Here is a 15,418-nt window from a genome sequence, read left to right as displayed (position 1 = left end):
GTTATTTAATCACAGAATTAGAGATTAATATTTTTTAATTCGGTGAAATATTTGAATCTTTTTTTGTCCAACTTATACAAAATACAATTTATTTTTTTGATTTTTTTTAAATTGTTTATGTTACTAATTAGTGATAAAATATGCGCATGTAAAGTGTAGATGGCAAAATTAATAGCCGAGAAGATATTTTGATGAATTATTTCTCAAATTGATGAAACTTGTCATGTTAGGAGTAAAATTGCTCTTGCCTGTCAATATTAGGGGTAAAATTGCATTATTTTAGACATTAGTGGTAAAATTGCTCCTAACTATAAATATTAGGAGTATTTTTGTACCTTATCCAAAAAAAAAAAGGTTAAAGTCTCTTAAATTTTTTTTTTTTAATTTAAGGTTAAAAAAGATTAAACTTTCCTAATTATGGTTTAAAAAATTGAAGATTTTGTTATATGTATTAATAAGATTTTTTTTCTATAAACAGGATAATACTAGATTATAAAATTAAACTTTTCAATAACTTACTGACATAAATAAATCTATATACTCCTAAAATTGGAATAAAATTAAAACGTGTGATTTTATAAGATTTGGCTTTCCCTTATATAAAGAGGGCTTAATACATCATTTGCCCCCTGAACTTATCCAAAAAGCTTGATTGGCCCCCTGAACTTTCAAAGTGTTCCGATAACCCCTGAACTTGCATAAAATGTTCAGTTAGCTCCCTGAACTTGCGTAAAATGTAATCAATTGATCACTCGGTCGCAAAAAAGTAAGTTAAATGCGGAAGATGTATTACACGCATCTTAGAATGTTATTACATAATTCAAAAATAAATTAAAAATGAAGTTATTACTTGCTCAACTATACAACTTGTCTTCTCTAATATTAGAACTACATACCCCGATTTTGGTCGTTTTACATTTTTTAAGACTCTTTTAATACATCTTCCGCATTTAACTTACGTTTTTTGTAACCGAGTAATCAAGTCGTTACATTTTGCACAAGTTCAGGGGGCTAACTGAACTTTTTATGCAAGTTCAGAGGCTATCGGGACACTTTGAAAGTTCAAGGGGCCAATCAAGCTTTTTGGACAAGTTCAGGGGCAAATGATGTATTAAGCCTATAAAGAGAGATTGAATGAACGGTTTAATCAGATATATTATAAAATTATTATTATTATCATTATATAGTTTTTTTGCAAAATGGAGAATTCTATGCGGCAATGCTGTGTTGTTTTGATACTTTTATTTCTCATCGTACCAAATGGTAAATTCTTTATCCGGTTCTTTTATTGAATTATTAAATTTTGTATATATATTCTTAACGTAATAAACTCGACCAATGAAAAGAGGAATGCAATTCATTCCACTTCAAAGGAGTTACTGGTGTCAGAATATAAATCTTTACAAGTGACACAATTAATGGGACGGATAATTATTTCAGGAGTATAGTAGATTTTTTTGTACTTATTTATGTTAATTGAATTTTTTTGATCTTGTAGTGAAGTTGGAAATGGTGGAAGCGGCAGAATGTGAGGCTAAGAGCATGAACCGCAATATAGTTTATTTCACTTCTTATTTTTTCGGTTCACTTTGATTCAGTTTATTTTCCTGCAGTTCACTCTAATTTGGAGACTGCAAATTCAAACACTAAAAGACGTTTGATGAGTATTGAACCGATGAATCAATCTTTTTTTTTTTTTTTAATGAAAGTAATATTTCCGTAAGACGTTCTAATGATTACTATGTTGCATGTACACCAAACCAAAACAGAAACGGATACCGGAACGTTATTTCTAAACCATAACCTTTATAACATAGCTCGAAAACAGACATGGATACGAAACACAATTAAAGAGTGTCCGTGCAACATAGCTGAAAGGCATAAAATATGTATTTACATCTAATCTGCTGCCTAAATTAACAACTATATAGTGTATATAACTATTGCATCATCTTCTTCATCTTCTGCACTTAAAAACTTATCAACAGGCGGCATAAGATCTGATTCATTTGCTATTCTAATCCTTTGTTTAATCTCCATAAGCTCATTTTGCATACTCATTACCTCTGATATTAGCTCACTTCTTTCCCTTTCCCATTCGCTTCTATCCTCATTATGTCGCTGCTCGATTTCGTCCGTTCTTCTGTGTAGTCGAGTACACTCGTTTCGTATCAGATTTAGTTCGTCGACATGTCTATCGCCACTTAGAGCTGGCTCATCAGCCCAAAGGAAGAATTCACATTGCTGGCATTGACAATAAAGGGCATAATTAGGGAAAACGAGTGGGCTGAAGACTGTTTCGGAGGGAGAAGTGATGTACTTACCGAACTGTAGCTCCGGGGACAGTTATAGAATAGGCGATAAGGATTTTTTCTCGTACGAGACACTCGTAATCTTGCCATAAGCCCGCAAGAGCACTTCACTACTTGGGATTCTTCGTTAGAGCTGCTGATCTCGGAGCCTTCGGATGAACTCAACTCGGAACCTTCAGGGCTAGTTATTTCAAAATCTTCAGGTCCAGGGTAGTAACTCATGTCAGAATGTTCAGATGTACTCATAATGTAGAAATGATTCCTGTTCAAAGAAAACACTCATTAGGTTTTAACTCTTATCAAAGATTCAATTACAAGGGTTTGGTCAGGATTGAGAAACATTTGTTGATAGCAATTTCGGAAAGAAATCAGCTAACAACAACAGTTGGACCAAACATGCCCTAATGTTTACTCGAGTTCACATGGACCCTGTGTCAGGCATACAGATAGAATTCAGGAGATTTAGGAAGAATAGAGATCAGAATTATAGAAAATAGATAGAAATTAGAAGAGAGAATAGTCGGAAGAGAGAAGGAAGTGAAGATTAATATTTTTCATTGATAATTACCCAGTACAGATGCATGACCTAAATAGGATAAGGATTAGTACGGTGACTCAGCATAGTACAGTGACTCAGCATGGCCAGTACTACTGTACCTTTACATTCCTTAGCTGGAATAACAATCTCCTAACAAACTAGAAAAGGACAAGGGAAATACCATAATTAAAACAGTAAGGGTAACAAATAGATAACCAATAACAGATTTAACTAACTCATAGAATAATATCATTTTTAGTCCTTCTACTTTTTATGTCTACGCTGATACGTGACAATTCCCCCTCCTTGAGCACATTCTTGTCTCCAAGAATGAAAAAATTCTGGAAATTGTTGAGCGATGAAAGTAGAATCTTCCCAAGTAGAATCCAATTGAGACAACCCGGACCAGTGAATGAGTAGTTGCGGCACCATCACATCATTGATGATGGCATTGCGTGTGTTCAAAACTCGAGCTGGTAGTACAGCAGCAGGACCATCCTCTAGGGGAGGAAGAGTAGTTAAGGCAGGGGTGAGAGGGTCGGGTTTTCGCTTGAGGAGGGAAACATGAAAAACCGGGTGAGCTTTGCAAGAAGGAGGCAGCTGGAGTCGGTATGCCACTTTGCCCACTCTAGCTAAGACCTGGAATGGGCCATAGAATTTTGCAGAGATCTTTTGAGAAGAGCGTAGAGCAATGGTAGCTTGACGGTAAGGCTGAAGTTTGAGGAAGACCCAATCCCCTGGTTGAAAAGTCCTGTCAGACCTATGACGATCAGCAAACTGTTTCATGCGGTTCTGTGCCTGGGCGAGGCAAGTTTTAAGAGCTTGATTCATGCGTTCACGTTCCAACAAAAAACCATCCACTGCTGCAACATTAGAGGTGATGCAGGGTAATACAGGTAAGGTAGGAGTCATACCGTACAAAGCTTGAAAAGGAGTCATTTTAATTGCACTATGGTATGTGCAATTGTACTAGTATTCTGCAAGGGACAGCCATTTAGCCCAATGCTTAGGGGTGAGGAAACACATGCTGCGAAGGTAGCCTTCAAGGCATTGATTCAACCGTTCAGTTTGGCCGTCCGTTTGGGGGTGGTATGCGCTGCTAAAGAGCAGTTTGGTGCCCATGAGCTTCATGAGTTCACGCCAAAATGTACCTGTGAAGATCCTGTCCCTGACAGTAACAATTGTATTAGGCATCCCATGGAGCTTAAACACTTGATCGAGGAAAGCCTTAGCCACCGTAGCAGCCGAAAATGGATGTGTGAATGGAATGAAGTGCCCTGTTTTAGTAAACCTGTCCACCACAACCAAAATAGAGTCATAGTGGTTTGACCTAGGAAGACCTTCAATAAAGTCCATTGCTATGTCTGTCCAGGCAGACTTAGGAATAGGAAGCGGCTGAAGGAGGCCAGGATAGGGGGCTAAATCCGCCTTACACCGTTGACAAGTATCACATTGAGAGACCCATTTAGTGACTGAAATGGCCATGTGTGGCCAGTAGAAACTTTGTTGGAGTTTGGAGAGGGTTCCTTTAATGCCTGAGTGTCCCTCAATAGGCGAGTCATGGCATACGGTGATGAGCTTACTACGAAGGTCAGTTGAACTACCAATGTACAGGCGCTGCTTGTATTTGAGGAGACCCTTGTCTAATGTGAAATGAGTGCTTGATGTGGACTGAATTGAAAGCTGTTGAAGAAGAGCAGTGGCATAGGAGTCTTGGTAATAGGAAGCTTGAATGTCGTCTAACCAAGACGGAACTGCCACAGATATGGCTAAAAGTTCAGGATGTAGAACTGTTTGGTCCTCAAACTGTCTGGATAGGGCGTCAGCCACACGGTTCTCAGAACCCTTTTTATATTGAATTGTGTATTCCAAACCTAACAGTTTGGAAATACCCTTGTGTTGCAGGGAGGTGTGAAGCCGCTGCTCCAGTAGATGCTTTATACTCTCCTGGTCAGTCTTAATCACAAACTTAGAGTGCTCCAAATATGGTCTCCAAGTTGTCACCGCATGTAGGAGGGCTAGGAATTCCCTTTCGTAGGCAGACAATTTTTGGTTACGGGGGCATAGGCCTTTGGAAAGGTAACAAAGAGGCCGCTGATTCTGCATTAGTACTGCACCCATCCCTACACCACTAGCATCACACTCAATTGTGAAAGGAGCAGAGAAATCGGGAAGCGCTAAGACCGGGGCCTGTGACATGAGGCTTTTTAGTTGAGTGAAGGCTGTTGTTGCTGCAGCGTTCCAATGGAACTGGTCCTTCTTCAATAAGTCATGCAGTGGACGACAAATGATTCCATACCCTTGAACAAACCGCCTGTAGTAGCCCGTGAGGCCTAGAAACCCCCTAAGGCCCTTGAGAGTGGTTGGAAGTGGCCAATGGAGCATTGCAGCCACCTTGACAGGGTCAGTAGCCACCCCGTCTGCTGAAATGATATGTCCTAAATAGGAGATATGATCAACCCCAAATTCACACTTAGAGGCCTTAAGGAACAATTGGTGCTGAGTGAGGATATCACAAACAATTTGCAGGTGGTCTAAATGGGAATCCAGGTTAGGACTATAAATGAGAATATCGTCAAAGAACACTAGGATGAATTTGCGTAGGTAGGGCTTAAAAATGGAGTTCATGAGGGATTGGAATGAGGCTGGTGCGTTGGTAAGCCCAAAGGGCATAACTAGGAACTCATAGTGGCCGGAATGAGTCCTAAATGCTGTTTTGTAAATGTCTGCCTCTGTCATGCGAATCTGGTAGTAACCTGCACGTAAATCAAGCTTAGAAAATTTTGTGGCACCATGGAGTTCATCAATGAGCTCCTGAATGATGGGTATAGGAAATTTGTCTTTAATGGTGGCCTTGTTAAGCTCTCTGAAGTCCACACAGAATCTCCAGGATCCGTCCTTCTTTTTAACCAACAGCACTGGTGAGGCATAAGGGCTAGTACTGGCTCGAATGAGGCCTCCTTCCAACATTTCTTCCACCAACCTTTCTATCTCGTTTTTTTGGTGATGAGAGTAACGGTAAGGTCTGAGATTTACTGGCTCTGAGTTTTGTTTTAAGGGTATAGAGTGATCATGGGTGCGTGTAGGTGGTAAGGTTGTAGGCTGTTGAAATAAGTGGTTGTTTTGTGATAGGAGTAGTTGTATGGGGTCTGTTGGTGTAGGATCAATTGAGGTTGTGGTGTTTAGGTTAGGAGTCTCTGCTGGTGTGTGCATGATCATGAGGAATAACTTACTAGTAACCCCTTTCCACCCCTTGGACACTAGCTTGTTCACAGACTTAATTGTCATAAGCTTCAGGCTTATTTCATCACTGACCCCTTTTAATTCGATCTGCCTTCCATCCTTGCAAACTAACAGCCTATTTTTATCAAAGTCAAAAGTGACGGGAGTGTGTCCCCTCATCCAATCCGAGCCTAAAATAATATCATAATCACCCAACTCTATAACCCTCAAGGTAAAAGTAAATCTGTTGTTCTGCATTGACCAGTTGCAGTCATTGCATTTAGAGGTGACAGTTAGCTGTCTGCCATCAGCTACAGTCACAACTACAGGTTTTACTGCCACTAGGGGTAACTTTGCCTCTTTAGCTACTTTAGTATCCACAAAACTGTGGGTACTCCCACTATCAATCAAGATCATTATAGGTCTTTTATTTAGGGTACCTTTTAGTTTAAGGGTGGTGTTGGTGAGCCCTCCATCCAGAGCATTCAAGGAAACCAGCATTTGCTCCACCTCATCTGCTGCTTCTTCTGTAATTTCCTCTGTGTCCAACCCTAACTCAGCCTCTTCAGCATTTGCATCCTCGTCTGCAGAAATGGCTAAAAGTTTCTTTGTGGTGCACTGGTGCCCAGGGAAATATCTCTCCCCACATTTCCAGCAAGCCCCCGGAACTCTCTTAGTAATAGGGAAGGTATTTGGCTTGAGGTCTTGTGGCTTAGGATAGGATGTGTTCTGGGTTGATACAGGAGGCTTAGTAGTGATAGTGGAAGGCTGCCAAGGTTTTTGAGAAAGAGGTGAACGAAAGGTCGGTTTTGGTTTAACCATCTCTAACATTTCTCTTAGATAGGTTTCTTGGTACTTAGCTTGCTTTATCGCTCCATAAACTTCCTTGGGTTCATGAGTTCTGACTGCTGCACGAATCTCGGGTTTGAGCCCAGCTATGAAGCTCTTAGTGTAGTATGCTTCAGTGAGTTCAGGATGCTCCTTCTCCATCTTCAACTTAACTTCCTCAAACTGGTCCTGGTAGGCAGCCACAGAAGAAAGTTGTCTCAGCTGTGACAGTTGCTCCACCACTTCAGTGATTTCTGTTTCCTGGAATCTTTTTCCCACTTCATCAATGAACACTGACCAACTAGCCCCTGGATGTATTGGAATCCAGTTCTTAAACCATTTCTCAGCCTTACCTTGCATAAACAGTCCTGCTAACTCTACCTTCTTCTCTTCTGCCACATCGAACAACTGGAAGTATTTAGAGCATTTGCTTATCCATATTTCAACCTCCATACCATTGAAGGAAGGAAGCTCACATTTAGGAAGTAGTTTCTGGAAATAAGGTAATTTGTGTGATGATTGTTCCCCTGTCTGGTAAGTCATAGGAATGCTTCCCAAAATGCCTTTTTCAGGAGGATATGTAATAACAGAATGAGAGGAGGGCTGTTTCAGATCTAGATTTGATTGAATGAGTTTGGTGAGTTTTTCAACCGAGTTGTGGAGCAAGTCCTCAAGGTTCTGGTGAGCAGCTATCTGTTCTTTGCGAAACTGGAACTGATCGGAGATGGTATCATGAAACTGGGCTTGCAGTCTGTCTAAACGCTCAGCAGTTGCCTCAGATCTAGAGTGAAACTGTGTGGTGAGTTCTTGAAGTTTTTGTTCTAGGGCATCCATGGCGCGGCGGCGTTTGGCTGCTCTTGTTTTCTGGTGGGAGGTATTTATCATGCATAAAACGGCCGGAGGACGGTGTCTCTGATACCAATGTCAGGCATACAGATAGAATTCAGGAGATTTAGGAAGAATAGAGATCAGAATTATAGAAAATAGACAGAAATTAGAAGAGAGAATAGTCGGAAGAGAGAAGGAAGTGAAGATTAATACTTTTCATTGATAATTACCCAGTACAGATGCATGACCTAAATAGGATAAGGATTAGTACGGTGACTCAGCATAGTACACTGACTCAGCATGGCCAGTACTATTGTACCTTTACATTCCTTAGCTGGAATAACAATCTCCTAACAAACTAGAAAAGGACAAGGGAAATACCATAATTAAAACAGCAAGGGTAACAAATAGATAACCAATAACAGATTTAACTAACTCATAGAATAATATCATTTTTAGTCCTTCTACTTTTTATGTCTACGCTGATACGTGACACCCTGACTGACCAAATGAATTTGGTAAGTCACAGTTACCGTTGATCTAGGCTCATTAGATCTAAGTCTTAGGATGATTTTAATCTCTACAGTAGATTCTAATAAAGCGTAGATCTAATGATAACTTACCAAATTTCATTTGATCAGTGTCCATGTGAACACCAATGTTTACTATTATCGTTAGCTGTTTGTTGGTAAGCATTAGCTGATTTTCTTTCTCTGTTTCTAAATTCAAACCACACTGGTGGAGTAAAACAGCAAAAAAGAGAGAACCAACCTGGCATTAAGAAATTGCACAACTTAGATCAATATACAGATTTATATAACATATGAAAAGCGCAACTTAAGTACGCCACTTTTTTCAAGGACGAATGACGAACTCAACAGGAATAATGGAGGAAAAAGACTCCAAGAAAGGAGGCAATAGGAGAGAAAAGGTTGTTGCCTATCAGACTGTGCACCTATATTTCACGGACTCAGAAATAGAAATGGACACCGGTAAACATTATTTCTAAAATATAGACTTCATAAAACAGAAACGGATTCGACACACAGAAACGCTACTAAAGAGGAGTGTTCATGAAATATAGATATGCACTCGAATTTCCTTTTCTTCGATGAGGAAGATATTTGATATGAACTATACATTATTGTTGGAACAAGTTTAATTAACAAGTTAGCTAACAGCTACAGCTCTAAAACTCAGGAGACTCTAGTTTGGCCTTGTTGCTTAGGAAATAATATATGCAACAAACACATACAAGGATGAAAGATTGAAGAAAAACAAACCATAAGAATCAAAAACCATAGGCCATCTTGTTTTCGATCTTCTCGATTTTATAACTACATTGCTAACTCTATTCTTACCTAGATCTATCATGTACTAAGAAGAACATCCACGTTTTGTTTTCACTCTTTCCTTTCCTTCACTTCTAGAAGCTACAATAGCAAAGTACAACAACAACAACAACAAAGTCTTAGTCCCGAAATGATTCGGGGAAGCTACAATAGCAAAGTAAAAGAAAAAAAATGCAAATTTTTCTCTCGCTAATTCAGCCTCAAAATTGTCTCGCGTCATCTACATTTTGAAAAAAAAAAGATCATTTCTCTTGATCTCTGTTTCCCTCTACTTGAAGAAAGACATAACGAACACCGAGAAATGTTATTTCTAAGAAAATTTAGGTAGGAAATGGTAATGGAAACAGAAAAGAAACGGAAAGGAAACCGACACAAAACGCGGAAACACTAGTAAAAAAGAGTTTCCATGCAACATAGCCCGAACTCAGAGAAAGAAAACATCCGGATTTGGTTATTGCAGCCTTTACAGTACAGGCAGATTTTAAGTCCTATGTTGCAAGCAAACGGAAATGGACACCGGGAAACATTATTTCTAAAAAAACATAGCTGGGAAAAGGAGACGGAAATGGAACGAAACTGAAATGGAAATGGAGAAGAAACACAGAAACACTACTGAAGAGAGTTTCCGTGCAACATAGGTTAAGTCTCTTGCTGAATTCAATCTTATTTTAGGTGTGAAACCAAGATACCACATGATTCCAATACGTACTATCCCAGAAATATCTAAAAAAAAACCAAATGCATCTTAGCACTATTTTAATGTCTGTCAATTTGTCCATGTCTTCACAGTTACCATTTCCCCTAATTATCATTAAATTCCCTATAATTTTTCAAAAGATCATTTCCTGCATTGATTGTGGAAGATGACAAGGGTTCTAGAACAAAAGCCTGCAGAATATACACATTAGAATGCCAAAAACACCTATTGAAAATTTCACTTCAAGGATTTCACAAAAAAGGATATTCTGTTTTTCCAAATTGTAAGCAAATATAAAGCATGAATAGCTATAACCCACCAGATACTGAAAATCCCTAAAAAATCCAATTAAATGTAAATGCAACATAATAATTTACAGATAAAACATAAAAGTAGATCAAACTCCTTCCACACCAGTCCTTATTCTAGCTCAAGATAAAAAACGAAGCTATACTGATTTCGTTAATAATCTAGACCAAATTCATCGGCCAATTTCAAAGATTAACATTACAGCACTGGAAAAAACAAAATCCACATGAACGAGAACAAGAATTATCAAAAGAAAATCGTGTAAATCAGTAGAATTGAACTGACCTAGGTTTGAGGAAAGATCGAAGGAAGATGATAGTCCCAACTGATAAGAATAAAACATAGAGAACGAGCATTTAAGCATGGAGTGTAAAGCTTTACTTCACCAGGAAGGTTGCGAGGGTAAGACAAAACGGTCCGGGGAGATACTGTTGTTGTTTGTACGGAATAATTATGAGAAGAAATGTTGATCCAGGTCGGAGAAGAAAGCCCAATCTCTGTTTTCTGGGTCATATTCAATGATCCAGTTCTTCTTGACTAAATCTAAAATAGTAATATAATAATATCATTTGATGCGCTTGGAGAAATAAATATATTTTAAAATGGTGCCATTTTAGTACTAATAGTAAGCGGGTTGAGCCAATTTAAGAAATAATTCATCAACTTAATTACAGTGCAATCACATTTCATTAAACGTTTGAGACGTGTGCATCATTTTATCATTTATTTTTTTTAGAAAAATACTTGTATAACAGGAATAAAACCTCACACGATTACAAATTAAAGCCAATATAATATCCGCGAATGAATCAAAATAACTACAAAGAATAAAAAAACATAAAATGTATAAAAAAACACAAAACAACAATAACATATAGATTTCTCGCAAATCCAAAGTTGTAGAAATCTGCAATCAAAACTTCATCTTTTAGATTATTCCGAACATTAGAATCTGAGTGTTTTTTTTTTGTTGCAACCACATAGATTTATTGATCTAGGAACAAGATAAACCATTTCTGCTCTTGCTAAATATTATTTTATCATTTATTAACATCACCTTCACAGGAGACATGAAAAAAATAAAAAATAAAAACTTAAAAAACTATACGTATTTCATACGAGTTGGAAAAAAATCTAAATATTTTGTCAAATTTAAGAGGATAAGGTACCAAAATAGGTCTAAGGTTTTTGGAAAAGTATCAATTTAGGTCCCACGTACAAAATGACACTAATATAAGCTTAACGTTTAAAAGAAAATACTAATTTAGGTCTTGATAACAGAACGTGACACGTCATTCATATTTATTCGTTAAGTTCTAAATTCACTCTCCACTTGCAATTGAAAGAACTTAAAGAATTAATATGAATGATGTGTCACATTCCGTTATCAATACCTAAATCACTACTTTCTTTTAAACGTTAAGCCTATATTGGTATCATTTTGTATGTTGGGCCTAAATTGATACTTCCCCAAAAACCTTAGATCTATTTTAGAACCTTATCCCAATTTAAAAATATTAATCCTGAATTCCATTACTAAATCACGAAAAATTGTAAAATCATTTTTTTTAAACCAATAAATATATAACTAGTGCATAATAAGAAACACAATGTATATATTTTTATACTGATGTCTGAAATTAATCAAACTTCTATCATTAGAGTAAAATTATTATTTGCCAACAACATTAAGGATAAAATGGCATAGTTTTAGACATGGTTTTGAGAACCGAACCGGACCGGCCGGTTCAACCCGGTCCGACCTGAACCGGTCATCATTCCAGGCCGAAGGTGGTTCGGTTTTTAAATGTTTGAAAACCGGCCAGAACCGTCTAACCCGGTCGGTTGAACCGTGACCCGTCTGAACCGGTCGCGGTTAATCGGGCTGGTCGGGTTACATTTTATACTCAATAAAAAAATTTGCTTTTTCAGAGATTCGAACATAGGACCTCTGAATAAGAAATGATTGCTTAACCACTAGACCACTTATTAACTTATGTTTAATCTTAACAATATAGATATATATATATTTTTTTTTGGTAAACAAGGGAAGGAAAAACAAAAAAACCAAAAAAACTAACCCGGGATTAGCCTGGGAAAGCTAACCTCAACCCGGTCATCAGAAAGAAGAGAGAAAAGGAAATCCGGAGGATTCTGGAGGGTGGATACTCCAAGTAATCTCACATGGCGATCCGCAACCCTATTCTGCTCCCTAAAAACATGTTCAAACCTGATGGTGTCGAAGGAAGAACATAATCTTCTGATCCCTTTCACTAAATTAAGGTTACTCAGACATAATGCCTTATTATCAGAGATAATTTTAACCGCTTCAAGGTTGTCAGATTCCACCAGAAGATTTTTTAAGCCCAGACTTTTGGCAAGTCTAAGGCCGGAGAAGATTCCACTCCCAGGTTCTGAGCAAAGCCAGACACCCAAGCACCTCCTGCGTCACTCAAGACTCCCCATGCTGCAATTCTGCCATCCGAAAAACAGGAGCCATCAGTATTCAATTTAATAGTGCCTTCTCCAGGTGTGCTTCATCCCACCAAATGGGTTTCATTCCTCTGAAAAGAATTAGATAAGCCCTCCTCCTTAAAGCTCTTAATAGTGGTACTGATTTTCCTAGAGAAAAAGGCAAGTAAATTAGGGAAGATGATAGCTCCTTCTCCAAAAATATCTGCATTTCTCCACTGCCAAAGATGGTGACACACAACAGCAAAGAGTATATTGTCATGCTCTAACTCGGGTAACAATAAACCCTTAACCCCATCAGTAAACCAATCATTACCCGGATAGGCCAAGAAATTCGGAAGTAAATGACTCGGGAGAATTTCCTTCCACACCTTTTTACTTTTCTCACAGTCTCTGAGCGCGTGGCAGGTAGTTTCAGCCTGACCTCTACACCTACTACAAGTGTCAACCTCTACTAAATGGCGTCTTTTCCTCTCAACGTTCGTGAGCAATCTGTCTTTCGTCCCCAACCACAAGAAGCTCCTAATTCGATAGGGAACTTTCAGGGCCCAAATATTCTTCCAAGTGACAGAAGGAGGAGAATCCAAGTTTATAAAGAAAGCTTCAAAAGCGGATTTACAAGAATAAGCTCCGTTGTTTGTAAGGGACCAACATCGAAAATCCCCATCATCCTTATCACTACTCACCTTAACTCCCCGAATTCTCAGGAGAGTTTCCAGATTCAGGTAAGCCTCGAATTTAGACCAAATCCAATCCCCCTCAGAGTCCACCATATCAGCAATCCTCCAATCACGAACCTCCAGGGGCGGGAGAGAAGAGCACTCCTCTAATAAAGGCTTCGGCCCCAGTCAGGCATCTATCCAAAATCTAATGGATCTGCCATTTCCCACCGACCAACCAATCCCAGAGCAAAACTCTGAGAACACAACATTCACCCCTTTCCAAAGGAAGGAACTATTCAGAGCTCTCTCTCTTGGTCCCCCAAAGACTTTATCCTTTCTATATTTCCCACATAATAATCGAACCCAAAGGGCCGACGGGGATTGCCACATTCTCCAAAGAAGTTTCATTAAAAGGACCTTATATTATCCCTGGCTTGTCTTATCCCTAACCCTCCCCTCTCTTTGGGCTGGCAGACTTCCTTCCAAGGAACCAGATGGATTTTATTTCCTTCTTCAGAGGTCCCCCAAAGGAAACGTCGATTGATTTTATCAAGGCCATTAAGCACAGGAACAGGCAGTTTACAAGTTTGCATAAGGTGATTAGGAGCAGCACAGTTCACAGATTGGATTAAGGTAAGCCGACCTGCCAGAGAAAGGGATTTAGCCTTCCAACTAGCACACTTCTTATTAGTTTTATCAAAGATCTCCTTAAAAGAAGCTTTAGAAACCCTTCCACTATGAAGAGGAACCCCCAGATAGTTCCCCAAATTTTTGGTAAGAGGGATACCTGAAATCTTACTCAGGTTGTTAAAGACCCTCTGGTTCATATTCTTGGAGCACAGCATCCTAGACTTTTGGATGTTAAGCTTTTGACCAGAAGCAGAAAAAAAGTTGTTAAGGATATCCATGATCACTCCCATTTGATCCTCACTACCTTCCACAAAGATCATCACATCATCCGCAAAGAACAAATGAGTGATCGGGGGATAAAATTTACTTATGGACACCGGGTGAAGCCTTCCGGAACTAACAACATCTTGGATAAGATGAGTAAGCCTCTCCATAGCAATAACAAATAAGAATGGACTCATAGGATCCCCTTGACGTATACGCCGGGAAGGAGTAAATTCCTCAGATAAATCCCCATTGATCATCACTTGAAAGACAGGAGAAGAAATACAGGATTCAATTAAATTCTTCTAATTATCCGGAATCCCAGCTCTCCTCAAACTATCCAAGAGAAAACTCCAGTTAATCCGATCATAAGCTTTCTCAAGATCCAGCTTAAGAGCCACAATACCCCGCTTCCCCTTCTTAATCTTCATCGAATGGACCATCTCCTAAGCAATAACAATATTGTCAATCATCTGTCTACCCGGGACAAAACTGCCTTGATTCTGGCTAATGATCTCAGGGAGAATACACCGAAGCCTATTAGCCACGATTTTGGTGACCACTTTGTATATCACATTGCAAAGACTAATAGGTCTCATCTGTAAAAAGAGGAAGGCTTCTCAACTTTGGGATACTGTAAAAAAGAGGAAGGCTTCTCAACTTTGGGAATCAGAACCAGAAGAGTTTTATTCACGGTCCTAATATCCTCAGAGCCTTCAAAAATCCCCTTAATAAAACTGTAAATTCCCTCCTTTACAGTATCCCAATGTTTATGAAAAAAGCCAGCCGGGAGACCATCAATCCCAGGTGCTTTAGTAGCACCAATGCTAAACACAACCTGGCCAATCTCTTTCTGATCAATAGGGAGAAAAGCTTCAGAAACCTTATCCTCACCAACCGTCGGAAAAGTAGACCTAGCCCGGGCCTTATCCAAATCCACTAGATCTTCTTTGAATAACTCTTTGTAGAAGTTGAGGGCCAAAAGATGGATTTTCTCATCCTCATAAATCCAATTACCATTTGGATCTTTGATAGCATCAATCCTATTCCTTTGCCTTCTAATGACTGTGGAAAGATGAAAAAACCTTGTATTCCGATCTCCATCTTTAATCCAGGACTTCCTAGACTTCTGAAACCAAAGTAATTCTTCTTGTTTTAGCATAGCTTCTAACTCATTCTGGAGGGATCTAAGAAGACAACTCAAACTATGATCAAATCTACTCTCTAATCTTCGTTGGACACCTTCCATCCTTTTTAGAATTTTCTGCTTCCTTCTAATGATATGGCCAAAAATGTTCTTATTC

At 38.8% G+C, this 15,418-nt stretch overlaps 1 protein-coding gene across 1 annotated transcript; it reads right to left on the bottom strand.

Moving 5' to 3' along the window:
- Positions 1-1,764: 1,764 nt before the first annotated feature.
- On the bottom strand, positions 1,765-10,613 carry LOC136227477 (uncharacterized). The gene is made up of 3 exons (XM_066016161.1): positions 10,372-10,613; positions 2,325-2,574; positions 1,765-2,244 (listed from the first exon to the last, which is right to left on the bottom strand). The coding sequence occupies exons 1-3, from the start codon at positions 10,440-10,442 to the stop codon at positions 1,924-1,926; spliced, it is 642 nt and encodes a 213-aa protein (XP_065872233.1). The 5' UTR covers positions 10,443-10,613; the 3' UTR covers positions 1,765-1,923.
- Positions 10,614-15,418: the final 4,805 nt, after the last annotated feature.

Source organism: Euphorbia lathyris, chromosome 4 (genome assembly GCF_963576675.1).
Source record: "Euphorbia lathyris chromosome 4, ddEupLath1.1, whole genome shotgun sequence".
Lineage (NCBI taxonomy): Eukaryota > Viridiplantae > Streptophyta > Magnoliopsida > Malpighiales > Euphorbiaceae > Euphorbia > Euphorbia lathyris.
Note: the sequence above shows the minus strand (reverse complement) of the source record. Positions and strands in the feature narration are given on the sequence as shown.